General features: G+C 40.2%; 1 protein-coding gene across 7 annotated transcripts in view; it reads right to left on the reverse strand.

Annotated features, from left to right (window-relative positions):
- Positions 1–2,797: 2,797 nt before the first annotated feature.
- The window catches only part of AK8 (adenylate kinase 8), a 226,705-nt gene continuing 210,675 nt past the window's right edge, over positions 2,798–18,827 (reverse strand). For all 7 annotated transcript variants that reach the window (XM_033962214.1, XM_033962215.1, XM_033962212.1 and 4 more), the window contains 2 exons: positions 4,942–5,022; positions 2,798–3,298 (listed from right to left, as the gene is read on the reverse strand). In XM_033962214.1, coding sequence (XP_033818105.1) covers positions 3,055–3,298; positions 4,942–5,022 — 325 coding nt within the window. In that variant the 3' untranslated portion in view covers positions 2,798–3,054. The remainder of the gene's footprint in view (positions 3,299–4,941; positions 5,023–18,827) is intronic.

Genomic DNA, 18,827 nt, shown 5'->3' on the forward strand with positions numbered 1-18,827 from the left:
AAGGCCAGCAGCGTGACGGATTTTAAGAGAAAATGGGATACTCACGTGGGATCTTTAAGGGAGTAAATTCAGGGGAGGGGATACTTGGAATGGGCAGACTTGGTGGGCTATAGCCCTTTTCTGCTGCTTTTTTTCTATGTTTCTATGTTTCTAAGTCTGCGGTTAGAACACATTGCATTTCTGAGTCTAGGGTAAGTACACATTGCAATTCTGGGTCTAGGGCGAGTACACACATTTCCGAGTCTAGGGTAAGTACACATTACAATTCTGGGTCTAGGGAGAGTACACACATTGCAAACAGTACACATTGCAATTCTGGGTCTAGGGATAGTACACACATTGCAAATAGTACTAAAGAATTCAAATTAGCTCAAGCGAGAATATCTCCACAGAGTCATAGCAAACATAAGGTATGGAGGGCTATGTACGTCAATGCCCACAGTTTGGGCAAAAAGATTCTGGAATTAGAGACGGAAATGAGGAACACCGAGTGGAGAAGGCTTCATCTAAGGCAAGGCAGATATTGGGTTGTATCAATAGAAGTTTCGTCAGCCGAAAGCCTGAAGTCATAATGCCGTTGTACAGGGCCATGGTGAGACCTCATCTAGAGTACTGTGTGCAATTCTGGAGGCCACATTAAAGATGTGCGCAGAATTGAATCGGTTCAGCGGACGGCCACCAGGATGATCTCGGGGCTCAAGGGTCTCTTGTACGAAGAGAGACGGAACAAATTGCAGCTCTACACTCTCGAGGAACGTAGGGAGAGGGGAGACATGATCGAAACATTTAAGTATCTCATGGGACGTGTCGAAGTGGAAGATGATATTTTCTTTCTCAAGGGACCCTCGGCCACAAGAGGGCATCCGCTCAAACTCAGGGGCGGAAAATTTCATGGCGACACCAGAAAGTATTTCTTCACAGAGAGAGTGGTTGATCATTGGAACAAGCTTCCAGTGCAGGTGATCGAGGCAGGCAGCGTGCCAGACTTTAAGAATAAATGGGATACCCATGTGGGGTCCCTATGAGGGTCAAGATAAGGAAATTGGGTCATTAGGGCATAGACAGGGGGTGGGTAAGCAGAGTGGGAAGACTTGATGGGCTGTAGCCCTTTTCTGCCGTCATCTTCTATGTTTCTATGTTACCAGACTCTCTTGTGTCTCCATGGGTTCCCCTGGGGTTCCTTCCTCACTCTCAGGGTCAGCAGTAAGCTCCTCTGCGTCCAACATCTGCCAGTCTGCAGAACCTGCCTCCTCGGGGTGAAGAGAGAGTGGATGGTTCTCTCCTGTTTGCCTCCAGGCTGCTTCCCACTCAATGTTCTAAACTGACTCGTTTTAAGCTGTGGAGGGATACTCCCACTCAGCCTAGGTGGGGGAGGGACTTCCACACACAGGCTTGTTCCATCTGCCTAAGTGCAGGTTCTTTTCCAGCTTTAACCCTTGCCTGGACTGGCTGCTGGAAAGGAAGTAGTCTCCTAGCAGACTTGGGGACAGGTTTAAACCCTGTGCAGGTTTTCTGCTTCAACCTTTCCTGCTCTGCCTCGTCTGATTCTACTTCCAGGTCTGAGCAATAGTCAGCTAAGTCTAAAGACAGGGATACTACCTGATCAGCTCTTTTACAAAGGGGTATATTGTATTTCTTCCTAATCCCTGTGGCAAAACCCGGACCAGACTTGGGTTTGTCAAAGAAAGGACTCGAAATGGGCTTGGGTTTGTCACACAGGGAGGTTTCCCCTTTCCCCTCCTTCTGTTTCCTTTACTTTCAGGGGTGATCAACTGCTTTGGTACAAACTGAAGGTGGTAGTATAACCTACTGGGGAAGGAGGTGGAGTTGAAAACTGTATTACACCCTTCTGCAAGCAATTCACAACTAAGGATACAAAACCTATTTTGTTTGGATTCCTTTGCCCTTCTACTACAAAGAAAATTATCGAGGTAAAAACCTAATTTTCCCTTTCCATATATAAAACTTGCTTCACAAGTTGAAAATGTTTAAATAATGAACCCTTCTCTTTGTAGAGTGACACAGATGTAAAAATGTCCTAAAACAGTCCTTATTGTACAGTGATTGTTCACTATAAAGGAGGCCTTCACAATTACATGGTTCTTGAAACCTTAACAGGATTTGGGAAAGTTAGAAACAGAAACATGATGGCAGATCCAAATGTTCCATCCAGTCTGCCCATCCGAAGTAACCATTATCTCTTTCTGTCTTAGAAATCCCATATGCCTTTCCCACACTTTCTTGAATTCAGACATAATCTCCTTCTCCACCACGTCTTCTGGGAGACTGTTCCACACATATACCATCCTTTCTGTAAAAAAAAGTATTTTCTTTGATTACTCCGGAGCCTATCACTTCTTAACTTCATCCTATGCCCTCTCATTCCAGAGCTTCCTTTCAATTGAAAGAGACTTGACTCATGCACATTTACACCACGTAGGTATTTAAACATCTCTATCATATATCCCCTCTCCCGCATTTCATCTAAAGTATACATATTGAGATCTTTAAGTCTGTCCCTATATGCCTTATGATGAAGACCACGCACCATTTTAGTAGCCTTCCTCAGGACCGACTCCATCCGCTATCCTATGGGCCCTATCCTAGAGACATTTCGTTGCTGCATTTTAAACAAAAAATCCCATTTGGAAATCAAAGGCTGAATTTTCCAGACTAGCACAATTGTGTTTGTATTTTATACCATGCCATTTGAAGGAAGTTATAAATTGCTGATAACACAGCTGGGTTAGGATACAATATGCAAAACATAATGACCTCAATTGATTTTCAGAATAAATATAGGAAGATGTCCAATTTATTTAATTTAGATAAGCTTGACATACTGCCAATTGCAGCAAAGTGATCTACAATCATATAAACAAGTAACTAAGAGGGAAGAAAAAGGAAAGAAGATAAGTTTTTAGACCTGTATTTGAATGGAAGAGTCAGTTTATGACGTGTTTTATAAACATTGGGAGTGGATTCTGTTCTTATTGCCAGTAGTAAAAGGGTTCCACAGTTTTGATCTTTGGCAGAGAAAGCTTAGTAGGCGGTCTACTGTTGCAGGACTGGCTTAGGAAGAGGTTTGATTGTGTAGCTTTCAATTAACTCATATACTGTATGTGGGTCCTGATCAGCATTGATATGAATGACACCTTCGTAGAAGTTTTCCAGGTCCTGCACATTTGCATGATATATATCTAAGAGCATTTGTAAATTCTTCTCTGAATATTTTGGATTCTGTTTCAGGCGAAGCTGTACTTCCAAGTTTGGTGCTGACTTATACATGCCATGATACCTAAGAAATGAGAAAAGATCAAAATCTTTGCCAATAAGCAGAAAAAGTTGAGTACAAGTTTTCATTCTCAGAATTTGAAGTAATTTATAACCCTCCCCCCAATATAGCATTCAATAGAGGTGACAGGCATGCAAATCAGTCTCATGCATATCTACTGGGGATATCCTGAAAACCTGACTGACTGGTGAGCTAAAGGGCAGATGACTGAACAAATTCTGGATATGGGTCATTTTCTCCCAGTCATTCAGTTAATTTGTTTCTTAATTTGTCTCAGCGCCGTGACTCTAAATTCCATTAGTGGGGCTTTTTTTCTTTGGTAAATGATGAATGCTAACAAAGTAACAGAGGCAAATATTCAAAAGATTGGTCACAAATTGTAGCTTCGGGAGTTGTCCAAATTCAAATGTCTTTATTAAATCACTTGACTACCACAAAAGTAGCAAGGCAAAATATTTAAACAACTGTAGGTATCTATTTTTAATTCTCCCCCTCCCCCTTTTCTCCCACTTACCATCTTCCCCATTTCAAAGAGAGAAATAAAATCATGTCAGATGACAGCCCTTAGTTCTTAGGCCTACTCACTGCCACATACTCTTTTTTCTCATTACCCCCACCCTACCAAACACTCTTACTAAATTTCAAATCAAACTAATCACTAAGGGGATATTCTATAAACAGTGCCCTACTGGTGCCTAAGTTGAGAAACACTGTTTAAATAGGCAAAAATATTTTTAAAATTAAAGCACCTACCAGCGCCTAAATAAAAAGCGCTGGAATCATGCCTACCTAGGTGCTTTACAGCGCTTAGCACCACTATGGGTGTGGCTAATGCCAGAAATAGTGGTAGGTGCAATTCACAACATCGATAGGCACCAGAAATGTAGGCCTGGAAAACCCTGGCCTACATTTTCAGTGCCTATCTGTCCTGGAGGCATGATTCTCTCTACGGCGCTATCTTGTGTTTAACATGTAATTGGCGGCTGCTTTTTAGGCAGCCATATCTGCACCTTATAGAGAATCCAGGCCTAAGTCTTTTTAAAATCTGGTACTCCCCCTCAACTCCCTGCTCACTGGAGAGAGTTTGTCTGTTTCAGCCTAGTAATTTCCACAGTCAAAAAAGTATCCCAGTTAACTTGTAGGATCATGTTCTCTATCTGGGTAAGGTTTTGGTTTTATCCTTCCTGGGAAGATGAGCATAAAGATTCTATTATTCCAAACTCTTGTTTTTACCACCAAGTTTGACAATCTAACAATTTACACTCCGTTATAATAAGGTGGGCTCTTTTGAAAAGAGATAACACTTTGGAAGCAATGCTAGGAGGAGATATTTTTGTTGAAGAGGTGGGTGGAAGGGAGGGAAGGATTTCATATTTTGTATGTCACAGTTTTGTTAGTGTGAAATAGTTTTTAGAGCTGATTAAGGGGTTTGGTTGGTTTCCCTGTTGGTTGATTGTTCATTCATTCATTCATTTATTTTTGGGGTGGGGTGGGAGGATGTAAAATAGGTGCATGCATTGAAGAATGTGCACCTACTGTTAATACTGTTTATGTTCTGCTGTGTCTATTTTTTGGAGAATGCAAAAACTTAAAAAAAAAAAAAGAGATGAAGTAGTTATTGAAACTAGTCAGGATCTGGCACTAACCTCTCCCCTGTGACTGGGTCCGTCATCCGTAGTGCCAAACGCTCAAAGGCAATGTCATCTGGAATATTCAGAAAAAATACCCTGGTAAGAAAGAAGAGGAAGAGGTTAAAACCAATTGTGGACATATATACCAAGAAAACAGAGTCACACAGCCAACAGAAGATCTGTTATTTAGTTTCTATATTGCTCTCCAAGGGGATCTCAGAATGGTTTACATGAATTTATTCAGGTTCTCAGACATTTTTCCCTGTCTGTCCTGGCGGGCTCACAATCTATCACAAGGAGCAGTGTGGGTCTGAACCCATAATCTCAGGGTGCTGAGGCTGTAGCTTTAACCACTGTGCCACACTCTTCTGTTCAGAGCTTTCTAGTCAGTGCAGTGGTTTCCTGTACCCTGGCACAATCACAACTCTACAGCTGAAGAAAATGCTAGTGGCAAAATCACAACAAGGAAATAGATTATATAGTTTGTTGTACTGCTGCTCTTATAGAACATCTGTTACAGGTAAGTAGTTTATAGTTTAATACAATTTAATATTCCATCCTTCATGGTATATCAGAGTGAATTACAATAAAAACACATATAGTAATACATTACCATTTTTTTTCTTTTCTAAATAAAGAAGAGATACCTGGAACTACTTCAGCAACATCCCCTAATTGCTTTTTCAGGAAGAAAGTTTTCAACATCTTAAAACATGAGAGTACTCCTGCAGATTAATTGATAGGACATTCCATAGTACTGGAGCCTTCCAGAAAAATGCACGATCCCTTGTTACAACCAGATGAGCTTCTTGTATGGAAGGAAATTAGGAGTATAAATCTCAATTAACTCAGCCAAATAGGATGGCTGAAGATCATATTGATGGCATTAATAGTATTAAGCAGGCTATGAGGGGGAGCTTATAACCCAATATGTATGAGACACTCCTTGCCTGGGAAACCTGAAAAAAAATACCAGTATACAGTATATATAAATAAAAGATGAAGTTGAAGGATATAGTCTGCCTTTGCAGCCCTCTTGAGGGCTCTGAATACAGGACCCCTCTTCAAAATCCAGCACAGTGAAGGGGAAGGGAGATCGAGGCGTCCCCCTTCACTGCACCGGAGGAGCCCGAGATCGGCGGTTTGCCCCGCCCCCAACAGCCACTTCGGCACAAGTCTGCCTTTGCAGCCCTCTTGAGGGCTCTGAATACAGGACCCCTCTTCAAAATCCAGCACAGTGAAGGGGAAGGGAGATCGAGGCGTCCCCCTTCACTGCACCGGAGGAGCCCGAGATCGGCGGTTTACCCTGCCCCCTAACAACCACTTCGGCACCGCCCACTGTGAACCGCCGAAGAGGAAGGCGATTTCAAGTCCGTGGCCTGATCGCCACGAAGAACGCACGGATGGCTTAATGGCTCCTCTTACACACCTGATTTAATATAATCTGTGCTTTTGCAATTTGATTTTCATTACATTTAAATGCGTAGCAATTTAAAAGTGTGCATCAAATAGAAATGCCGGTAAGACCGGCAAAAACACCTAAACATAAATTATCCTGCTCAGAACTTAAAATGGCGACGTCACCGACTCCATCTATAACCTTGACACAATGGGGAGATTGGGCCCAAGAAATCTCAAAAATGGTCACCGAGGCCCTGGAAGAAAAATTTCTTAAATTACAACTGGCTGTAGACTGTATTAATAATCGTTTTGAATCACACGCTGGACGTATTGCAGCAGTGGAGCAAAGGGTGTCTGATAATGAAGATGCAACTTTGCAAGATCGTGAAAAAGTAACTGCATTGCAAAATCAAATAGCAACACTGACAACACGTTTGGATGACCAGGAGAATCGTCAACGCCGCAACAATCTACGAGTAGTGGGGCTACCTGATCTCCGTACTGATCAGGATCTATACTATTTTTTTCAACTTTGGCTCCCAAAACAACTTGGCCTAGCGACCCCTGACTCTGGTTTTCCATGCGAGCAGGCACACCGCTTGAGCCAACGTACAGAGAATAACAACCGCCCGAGAGCAGTTATTGCTAGATATATCAACTGGAAAGATAAAGATCTTATCATACAAGCCTTTCGGAAATATGGTCGACTTGAATATGAAGGTCAAAGATTACTTTTATTCAACGACTACTCCCTACATGTATCCACCCTTCGCAAGACGATGGTGCCACTATGTTCTACATTGCATCATCGAGGAGTGAAGTTTGCACTTGTGTATCCAGCGACTTTACGCATATGGAGAGAAGGGAAATCACACTCATTCACAGACAAAGCAACCGCACAACTATTTATAGACTCTATACCTGAGACAAATACTACCCCAACGGGCTAATATTATCAGCCATATAGTTTACTTTGAGGTATCTGTTTGATTAAATCAATTCCAAATTTAATATTTTAATCTGAGCCAATAAGCTCTTATCTTAACATGTTATGTTATGTAATGAAATACAAATCTTATATAACCTGCTAAATTAAGCACACTAATCTTCACATTTATATTACTGATTAGGTGTGGATCTTGTTAGATGTTAGATGCTTCACATGCGTCATTCTTATATGCTCATAGAAGCATCCTTAAAATATTTTAATATGTACATGATAGTTTGGTTTATCTATTTTCTGACCACATATTATGAGGTCATTACTATTTTCTTCTTTCTTATTTTAATGTCTTTTCTACTTTTCTTATTAGACAGGAGTGTCTACCTTATCTCACTAATATATCAGATATCTTCTCTCGACAAATGTGATATACTGCATATCTCTCCAATGCAAATCATATATTATGGCTGACCTACATGTCTTTTCCTTTAATGTGAATGGCCTGAATCATCCCATTAAAAGAAAAAAGATATCCAATTATGTGTCCAATAAACATCCAGATGTAATTTTATTACAAGAAACTCACCTCCCATCTGCTGCCGCCACGAAATTTCAACTAAAGGGATACTCTGTTCATATATACTCCCCTGCGACTTATCAAAAGAAAAATGGTGTTTCAATCTTTCTTAAAGATAAACTCTCTCCCATTATTCATTCAATTAAAACAGACACGGAGGGAAGATGGTGTCTGGTACATGCTGCGTTGCACTCAATAGATTTTGTTCTTCTCAATATTTATGGCCCGGTTAAAGATCACCCGGATTTTTTTAGAGACATTCAACTAGCACTAATTGAATTCAGTTCTTGTTCTCTGATATTGGGTGGAGATTTTAACCAAATCCAAGACTTGTATATTGATAGATCTTCTTCCTGTAAACCATCCAAGACCAAGTCTTTCACAGCTCTACAGGCCCTAAAAGATGCTTTCTCCCTTGTAGATCCTTGGCGACTACTTCACCCGAAAGGTAGAGAATATTCACATTTTTCACCACCACATAATACATACTCGAGAATTGATTTCTTTCTTATATCCTCCTCTCTCATTCATGACCTTACTAATACTAGTATACATCCAATCTTCCTTACAGACCATGCTGCCATTTCTTTATATATTTCTATTTCGGCTCCACGTAATGAATCTCCTTCTTGGCGACTAAACAACGCCTTACTCTTGGATGAAGAAACTGTTGAAAAAATCAACTCATTTACATTAGAATTCTTCGAAAATAACTCTAAAGATCCTGAAGTTTGCCCTTCCATAATCTGGGAAGCTTATAAAGCAACCCTTAGAGGTGAATTGATAAAAATTGCCTCTTGGAAAAAAAAACAGTCCATGAAAAAAGAAAAAGAATTAGAAAACGCTATTAAAACATTAGAAATACAACATATGTCTAATCACTTACATGACCCAACTATTCTCCAACATATCCAAAAACTTAAATATGAATATAATACTTTAGTTTCATGCACAGCCAGACGAGATATCTTCATTTCCAATTCTGGTCACTATATGGGGGATAATCTTATGGGTCGTCCACTGGCCAGATACCTTAAAATTAAATCCAAAAGATTACATATCACATCTATCCAAAATTCATTAGGACAATTAGTCAAAACCAGATCTTCAATATCTTCTCAATTTGAAAATTTTTATACTTCATTATATAAATCTGAAGTTGTGGCTCCTGAATCAGATATAGATTCTTTTCTTTCCTCCTTATCTCACCCGACCATATCAGAGCCTGTTAAATTGGAACTAGATTCTCCGATAACCATAACAGAAATAGAAACTGCTATATCTTCCCTACCGACTGGAAAAGCCCCAGGTCCGGATGGTTTTACTAACGAATTTTATAAACTATTTCGAAACATCTTAGCTCCTCATCTCCTTACATACTATGATTTCCTCCACTCCTCTCCAGATAAACAATTTAATTTCACAGAAGCCACCATCGTTGTAATCCCTAAACCTGACAGAGACGCCACCTTGGTCAAAAACTTCCGTCCCATCTCTCTCCTTAACTTAGATTATAAAATAATGGCAAAGTTACTTGCATTAAGACTCACCAAAGTGATTCCACATCTTATACACAAAGACCAAACGGGATTTATTAAACAAAGATATATAGGAGATAACCTACGACTTTTTCACCACATCAATGCTCATGCTAAAACAATGACAGACCCAATAATAGGCCTAGCTATAGACGCTGAAAGAGCCTTTGATCGAGTGGAGTGGTCTTTTCTTTTCAGTGTCCTAAAACGGTATAACTTTGGATCATTTTTCACGAAATGGATAAAAACATTATATCATAGTCCTAATGCTCGTATTCTAATTAATAACTCTTTATCCAATAAATTTCCCCTTCACAGAGGCACTAGACAGGGCTGTCCTCTCTCACCACTATTGTTCAATTTAGTGTTGGAGCCTCTTCTCTCTGCTATTCGACAATGCCCGCTAATTAATAGTATTCCCTCCTCTGATCGAGACTTCAAACTAGCAGCATATGCTGATGATGTATTAATTTTTCTAAGGAACCCTCAATCTTCTCTCCCTCATCTTATACATATCATCAAACAATATTCTAGCTTCTCAGGATATTCTGTAAATTGGGAGAAATCAGAAATCTTTCCTCTGAACAATAACATTCTTCAATCAGACTTGGCTAATTTTCCATTCACATGGTCAAATGAAACTGTGAAATATTTAGGGATTTTAATACACAAAGATCCAGTCTTTGCTCAAGATCTTAATATATCCAAAATCAAAAATTTAGTTCTTAACACCACATCTAGGTGGTCTCCACTTTATTTGTCTTGGTGGGGTAGAATAGCATCCATCAAAATGACCCTAGCACCTCAAATTAATTACATCCTCTCAATGCTTCCTCTTTTATGCCAGAAATCATTTTTCCATTGGTTAAATAAGAAGCTATCTGAATTTATATGGAACAAGAAAAACCCTCGAATTGCTCTAGCCAAGCTGAAGGCCTCTAAAATTAACGGTGGTCTTAACTTTCCAGATTTCTACCACTACTATATTGCTTCATTAACTAAATATGGAGCTTACTGGGTCAATGACTCCTTCTCTCAAGACCCTCCTAATTGGTATGAAATGGAATGTTTTCTATGCAAACCTTTACACATCTCTTGCCTATTAACGATATCAATACCCAGACATTTGAGAAAATACTCTCTTTTGAATTCAACGCAGCATGCTCTCCATCATTTAGATAAAATAGCTGATATCTCAATTAGTGTTAGCCCACTCATGTCCCTTTGGAACAATCCCAATATCCAAAACCAAGGCAAATCCCTTTCATGGAAACGGTGGCAACGGACAGGTATATGGTTTGTTCATCAATTATATACTCTTAATAAACTAATCCCTTTTGATATACTTTGCTCCACATACCTACTAACATCCTCTGCTTATTCACAATGGATCATACTCAGTGAAATACTGTCTTCTATACAGATACAATATGACTTCATATCTTCTAAAAATACTATTTACCATTGGTCTTTACGGTCTCTATCAAAAGGGAAAGCTATATCTTTTTTTTATAATATTCTAAGAGACCAATCCTTCACTTTCTCATATCATGCTATGAAACACTGGGATAATATAATAACCATTCCACTTTCTGACATTGACTGGGAACTCTTTTGGTCTTCAACAAACCGCCCACTTTTATCTTCTAGAGTTTCACAATCAATGCTCTTTGTAATGTGGAATGCAATATGGACCCCATTTCGTATGTGGAAAGCCAAATTAAAACAAGATTCTATCTGCTGGAACTGTTTGAAAGAGGAAGGAACTCTTGATCATATGTTCTTCCATTGTACTCTGGTCCGATCTTTTTGGTCCAAAATCTGGAATACCATACAATCTATCACCAACTGCTCAGAAGAGATTTCTATGGACATTATAATCCTTCGATCTCAACACCCCTGTTTCGCGCAATCAAATTGTCCTCCTAAACTCATTGATACCATGTTTGTGACTGCTCTCATGCATATTCTGAAAAATTGGAAATCATCTTCGTTATTAGATTATACTTTTTGGTGGAACTCTCTATGTATGTACCACAGATTTGAATCATATGCATATGAAAATAAAATTTCACTCCGTAAATCCATGAATTGGAAAAACAAAAAATCACCCTGGTCATTTTTAGATTCATATGTACATTCTACTATGTAGACACTCCTGTCTTCTCCTCTCTTTAAAAATTTTTTTTTTTTTCTTTCTCTCTTCTTTTTTCCTCTCTCTTTCAATTTTTACTTTGTCCTATTTCACTTTCTATTGTCATACATCACCACAAACAAATCCAATACTCTGAGCTTTTCTTAATAATATGGGCCTTTATAATTAACTGTATATTAATGCAAAATGTTATACTACTTTTATGTATTTGAATTGCTCCTTGTATTTTTTAAAATACTGAATAAAAATTTATTGAACAAAAAAAAAAAAAAAAAAAGAAATGCTTCAGAGTTATGGTAAAAAGAATATTGCTTGGTTAGATGTCTGACCCAGCTACATCCTGTTCCATTAACAGAACAGAGGAAGTACCTAATGTCCATGTGCCCTAAATAGACACATTGGGCTAGATTCACTAAGCCCACTGATCGTGTCCCCACCGATCGTATCCCGACCACTCAATGACCCCTTTGTGACCACGACCTGATTCACTAACCTCCCGAGCGTATCCGGTCCGATCTGCGCATGCAAATACAGGCAGGCAGCAATTCACCAAAAAAAAAAAAAAAAATGGACACTGACTGGGCTAGCCAATCAAAAAATAAGCGACTGCAGAGGACCAGTCGCTCAGGTCCTTTCCAACTGCCCTGCTCTCTGCCCTGACTCTCCACTCTTCTCTTCCCCGTTTTTTCACTCTTCTCTGCCCCGACTCTCCTGCCCTTCCCCACAGTGCAAGCCCATGGTTTTAACCAGTGGGTTAAAACCACGGGCTTGCGAAGTTAAAAAAAAAGTAAAAAAGTAAAAGTTTCCAGTTCTGCTGGGCATGGAGGGCCAGCGCATTCACAGACCATCTACAGATGGTCTGAGCATGCGTCGGGATCACTGGAGAGCGATCCGTACAGTCGGTTGGCGATATGATTCCGATCACTCATGGATCAGATCTGATCTGTGGCCTTTGTGAATCTAGCTCATTGTTACAAGTTGAATAATGCACTGAAATAGAACACCCCCTCTAATGCTGAATAGCATGTGATAACCAAGTCATTGTTGCTAGAGAAAATACTAATGAAATAAGTTTGGAAAGAAATCGTGTGATCAAAACTAACCAAAACAATATTGCCAAGAACTCCTAAGGCCTTGAAATGTTTAAACTTAAATCGTGTTTGGTAGTTATTTCCTGGCCTCCAGAGATGGAAGAAAGAGCTGAGGGTTATGAAAACTGTTCATGTAGTTATTCATATGACCATAAGAATAGCCTTATTGGGTCAGACCAATGGTCCATCAAGCCCAGCAGCCCATTCTCACGGTGGCCAATCAGAGCAAACAATATAAAGTCCTATGTGTAAGAACCAACATTTTGTAGATTAGCCTTAATTCTAATGGTAACCAATGAAACTGCACCTTCAAGAGCATAACCTTATCATACCACCCAATTTCCATAATCCCACATTTTGCAATGTACGCAATCACTGCAACATATATTGTAATTCCATGTACACCACATTACCATAATCCAATTTTGGCATTAAAAAAGAATGAAGAAAAAGACAGGCTTCGACAAAAGAACACACCACTCACAACACAAGTAATATTGCAAAGCTTCGCCTTACCCACTGAGATACTTGCCTCTTAAAACTCAATTATGAGTCCAAAATCACTCCTAAGTAACGGAAATTGTCACTCAAATTTACTTCTCCTTCCAAGATTTCTGGAAGTGTTGTCGATTGTGGGAAATGGCTAGACAGCCAACACCCTAGTCTTCTTCAAGTTCAAAACCAAAAAATGCTGTTGCAGCCAATCTCTCACCATTTTCAAATACACCTGCTTATCAGATAAATCTGGTTTACAAAGATCACAATAACCTACCAACATAGATCGTCAGCATATACATATGCCCCTATTGAATATTCTTGTATGTTAAATATCAGAGGCGCCAAGTAAAGATTAAATAAGGGTGAGACACAAGATCCTTATGGGACCCAACTCTGCATTATTAATGTTCATGCGGGCCCATAGCTTAGCACAGAATGCTGAAATCCAGACACTAAAATGGGAACCCAGGCCAAATTTGGACAGAACTGCATCCACAAAAGGACAATAGATACAGTCAAAGGCCTTCTTGGCTTCAATGCTAAGAACCAGGAATGATAAGAACCAGGATATAATCTTTTTAGGAAGGACAGAGATGGTCAAAAAGGTGAAAGAGTAGCTCTCTATGTAAAGATCAATATCCAAGTGACCGAAATGCAAGGGACCTGGGGAGAGGAAGAAGCGATATGGATCGCTCTGAAAAGAGAAGATGGAACTTCTATCTACGTGGGTGTAGTCTACAGACCTCCGACTCAATCGCAGCAAATTGAAAAGGATCTGATTGTGGATATCCAAAAGTTTGGAAGGAAAGAGGAGGTTCTGCTGTTGGGAGATTTCAACCTGCCGGATGCGGACTGGAATGTTCCGTCTGCGGAATCGGAAAGAAGTAGGGAGATTGTGGATGCCTTTCAAGAGGCTCTGCTCTGACGGAACCCACAAGGGTAAAAGCGATATTGGATCAGGTCCTCACAAATGGAGAGAGTATCTCTAATGTTCGAGTGGGTGCTCACCTGGGAAGTAGCGATCATCAAACGGTTTGGTTTGATATAACGGCTAAAGTGGAAAGCGGCCGCACGATACTTAAAGTCCTAGATTTCAAACGTATGGACTTTAATGCAATGGGAGAGTACCTGAAGAAAGAGCTGTTAGGATGGGAGGACATAAGAGAACTGGAAAGATAGTGATGTAAGCTGAAAGGCGATAAAAATGGCTACGAAAGAAAATCAATAAAAACAAGAGAAAAAGGAAGCCGATATGGTTCTCCAAACTAGTGGCGGAGAAAATAAAGGCAAAAGAGTTGGCGTTCATGAAATATAAAAAAAACACAAGAAGAGGAATGCAGAAAGGACTACAGGGTGAAACTGAAAGAAGCCAAGAGAGAGATACGTCTGGCGAAAGCACAGGCGGAAGAACAAATGGCTAAAAATGTAAAAAGGGAGACAAAAATATTTTCAGATATATTAGTGAAAGGAGGAAGATGAAAAATGGAATTGCTAAACTAAAAGATACTGGGAACCGATATGTGGAGAGTGATGAGGAAAAAGCAAATGTGCTAATATTTTTGATATAAAAATTATTTTTCAAATATAAAGAATTATTATTATAATAACACTTGAATTCCTTATAGAGGAGTGACTTTTTCTACTGTGGTACATTATTATTTTTGTTCATCCTCACTGATATTTTGCCAATTATTTGGTTTCCCCACTGATTGATTGACTAGGTTCAATGCTAAGAAGGCATATTGGCATTTAAGTGGAATAAGCAATCATGACCAGGTTAATTGTTCTTCAAATATTATCAGAGGCCTGTCTACCTTGAAATAAAGTTTACATGATCAGAGTGGATCATAGGAAGGTAGGAACACAGCAAGCCTATTAGACAAAACCTTTGCCAAAATTTTTACATCTCTGTTCAAAATTGAGATAGGACGATAGGACTAGCAAACCATCAGATCTTTCTGTAGGAATCACTACAATCCAAGCCTCCACCATGGATAGCGCAAGGGAAACCTAAGTGAACTGTATTCAAGAGATGGATTAACTACTTAAAACATCAAGCACATTATTCCGCTCCCTGCTTCTTCAATGGATATACTCATCACTACTTGAGGGTTATTTCCCACAAGAACTCAGCGAAATCATAATAACTCTGATATTAAAGGACCCTAAAGGAGCAACAGACCAACCATCCAATTACAGACCCATTGCCTCAATCCCATTGTACATCAAACTGATGGAAGGTCTCGTAGCCAAAATTTTAGCCTCTTACTTAGAAAATCACAACATACTCCACCCCACACAGTCAGGATTCAGAACCAAATACAGCACGGAGACACTTCTAGGAACACTAATGGACATTGTAAGACAACACCTCAGTACAGGCAAGAAAATCCTTCTGATACAACTAGACCTTTCTGCAGCCTTCGACTTGGTAGACCACGACAGGCTTCTACAGACTCTCGACTCAATAGGAATCTCAGGCAAAGTACTTACATGGTTCAAAGGATTCCTACAATCAAGAATTTACAGAGTCAAAACAATACAAAAAAAATCAGAACCATGGTTCAACCCCTGCAGAGTTCCCCAAGGATCACCCCTATCACCTACACTATTCAATATATACATAGCTTCCCTCAGCTACTACTTGGATAATCTTGGCATAATTTCATACAGCTACACAGATGACATCACTATTCTCCTACCCTTCGACCAACCAGAATCCATCATGACAAGCACAATACAAAAAACACTCGAATCAGTTGCAATTTGGATGACAGAGCACAAATTAAAACTTAACCCTGACAAAACAAATTTCATCCTACTAGAAAATAACAAAACTCCAACATTAACTAATCTTGTAATAAATTTGTTCTCATACCCACTACAACCTACACTAAAATTGCTTGGAATCATAATTGACAGAGGCTGCACTATGCAACCCCAAATTAACAAACTAATAAAGGCATCGTTCATGACCATGAGAAATCTAAGAAAAATCTGCACATTCTTCAAAAAGAAGCAATTCCTTCTATTGGTACAATCTCTTATCCTTGGGATGATAGACTACTGCAACATACTATACCTACTATGTCCCGCGACCATGATAAAACAACTGCAGACAATACAGAATACAGCCCTAAGACTTGTCTATTCACTAAAAAAATATGACCATATCACAGAGGCTTACCATGACTCGCACTGGCTTCCAATAGAAGCGAGAGTGCATTTCAAATTCTACTGCTTACTTTACAAGGCTATCAATGGAGAAAGCCCAACCTACTGGAATAACTGACTAAATCAATCCTCCTCAACCAGACACAGAAGAACCCACTTACTATTCTCTCATCCATCATCCAAAAATGTCAAATGAAAAAAAACTTTATGACAACCTAATAGCCTCCAAAGCAGCTAAACTGGACAGACAAATCACCACCCTGTTATCTTCAACTACAAACTACAACACCTTCAAGAGAGATACTAAAACCATACTCTTCAAAAAACACATAAAACCTATCCAGCACGACTAATCCCAACCCAACATCCAACACTCTCTATACCCTTAGTACTTTCTAATATTCTTCTATTTACCTAATGTTATCTAAAACCATATAATTCACCCCATTCTTATCTCCTAAAGACTTCTACTTCCAGTTGGTAACTCTTTACCCAACGTTTGGTTTTTTTTTTTATTACCTTAAAAATTTTATATCATCGCTTATTCTATTCTTTCAAATTTTGAATGTAATTCTTGTTTTTAGTTTAAATGTAATCCGCCTTGAACCACAAGGTAATGGCGGAATAGAAATAGAAAGCCTAGAGAAAATCTTTGGTTGGTTCCAAACAAATGGACTAGTAGCCAAAAGGGAAAAAACAGAACTACTTCTAATCAACAAATGGGGTAAAAACAGCCCAAGTTACCAACTAACTCTGAATGGCAACACCATAAAATCATCCATGGAAGGAGTGAGAAACCTAGGAGTATGACTAGACCCAAACCTAGACATGACAAAACACATCCAACCCATCGTGAAAGACGCTTATGACAAACTTTACTGGGTCAGAGGACTAAAATCCTACTTAACCCATCAAGCGATGACTTTTGCAATGCAATCCTGCTAGACATCCCATAATACAAGGTCAGACACATCCAGATAGTACAAAATGCTGCAGCTAGATTTCTGTTGGGAAAATTGAAGTAGATGAGTGCCATCCTACTACTGAAAGAATTACACTGGCACCCAATTGAAAACAGGTTGAAATTCTGATCATGTTGCTGGCACACAGAATCATTCATCTTTCAGAACCTCAATACCTAGCAGACAACATAGAAAACCATAAAACCAACTCGCGTCCTAAGCTTGAGCCTAGAATACCTACTGGAAATATCCTCTTTCAGAGACATCAAATACAAAAGCATCAGGAAAAGAAAGTTCTTGGTGATGGCCCCAATGTGGTTGAACTCTCTTCCGAGAGAATTAAAACTAGAAAAGGGCACCAAAAAGTGCAAGAAAGGAATAAAGATGGTACTTTTCACAGAACACTTTAGCAAATAAACAATTAGGGGGAATAGCAACATGGAGAAAATAGCAGGCTACTACCCACTTGGAACATGAAAGGGTGAACTCACGAATAATACAAAGAAAGATGAATATATGATATACAGAACCTATAATAGATGGTATAAATCACAGTTCTTCAACCGCCGGTCCGCGGACCGGTACCGGTCCGCAGGAAATTTTTGCCGGTCCGCACAGGACCGGCAAGATTGACTCATTTGAACTTCCTGCCGGTCCGCGCAGGACCGGCAAGATCAGCATCGGAAGCGTGCGCTGGGCCGGAGAGATCTTGGGGAGCCTCTGACAGTGGCTTTCTCCCCTCTCTGCAGCTCTTCTTACTTCCCAGCGCAGCGATTCACGAAGGCAGCCTCGGGGCTTTTGCTGAGTCGCGGCTGCCTCTGATGATGCAACTTCCTCTTTCCTCAGAGGCGGCGCGACCCAACAAAGGACCCGAGGCTGCCTTCGTGAATCGCTTCGCTGGGAAGTAAGAAGAGCTGCTGGGAGGGGAGAAAACCACTATCAGTCTGGGAAGCTGCTGGGCAGGGGAAAAAAGGGACAGCTGCTACTGGAAAGGTAGAAGGAGAGATGCTTCTGGGAGGGGAGGAGGGAAAGGAATCTGGGAAGCTGCTGGGCCAGGAAAAAAAAGGACAGCTGCTACTGGAGAGGGAGAAGAAGGAGAGATGCTTCTGGGAGGGGAGGAGGGAAAGGAATCTGGGAAGCTGCTGGGCCAGGAAAAAAAAGGGACATCTGCTACTGGAGAGGGAGAAGGAGAAGGAGAGATGCATCTGGGAGGGGAGGAGGGAAAGGAATCTGGGAAGCTGCTGGGCCAGGAAAAAAAAGGGACAGCTGCTACTGGAGAGGGTGAAGGAGAGATGCATCTGGGAGGGGAGGAGGGAAAGGAATCTGGGAAGCTGCTGGGCAAGATAAAAAAAGGGACAGCTGCTACTGGACAGGGAGAAGAAGAAGGAGAGATGCTTCTGGGAGGGGAGGAGGGAAAGGAATCTGGGAAGCTGCTGGGCAAGGAAAAAAAGGTACAGCTGCTACTGGAGAGGGAGAAGGAGAGATGCTTCTGGGAGGGGAGGAGGGAAAGGAATCTGGGAAGCTGCTGGGCAAGGAAAAAAAAGGGACAGCTGCTACTGGAG

The sequence above is a fragment of the Geotrypetes seraphini genome, chromosome 10, assembly GCF_902459505.1.
Source record: "Geotrypetes seraphini chromosome 10, aGeoSer1.1, whole genome shotgun sequence".
Taxonomy (NCBI): domain Eukaryota; kingdom Metazoa; phylum Chordata; class Amphibia; order Gymnophiona; family Dermophiidae; genus Geotrypetes; species Geotrypetes seraphini.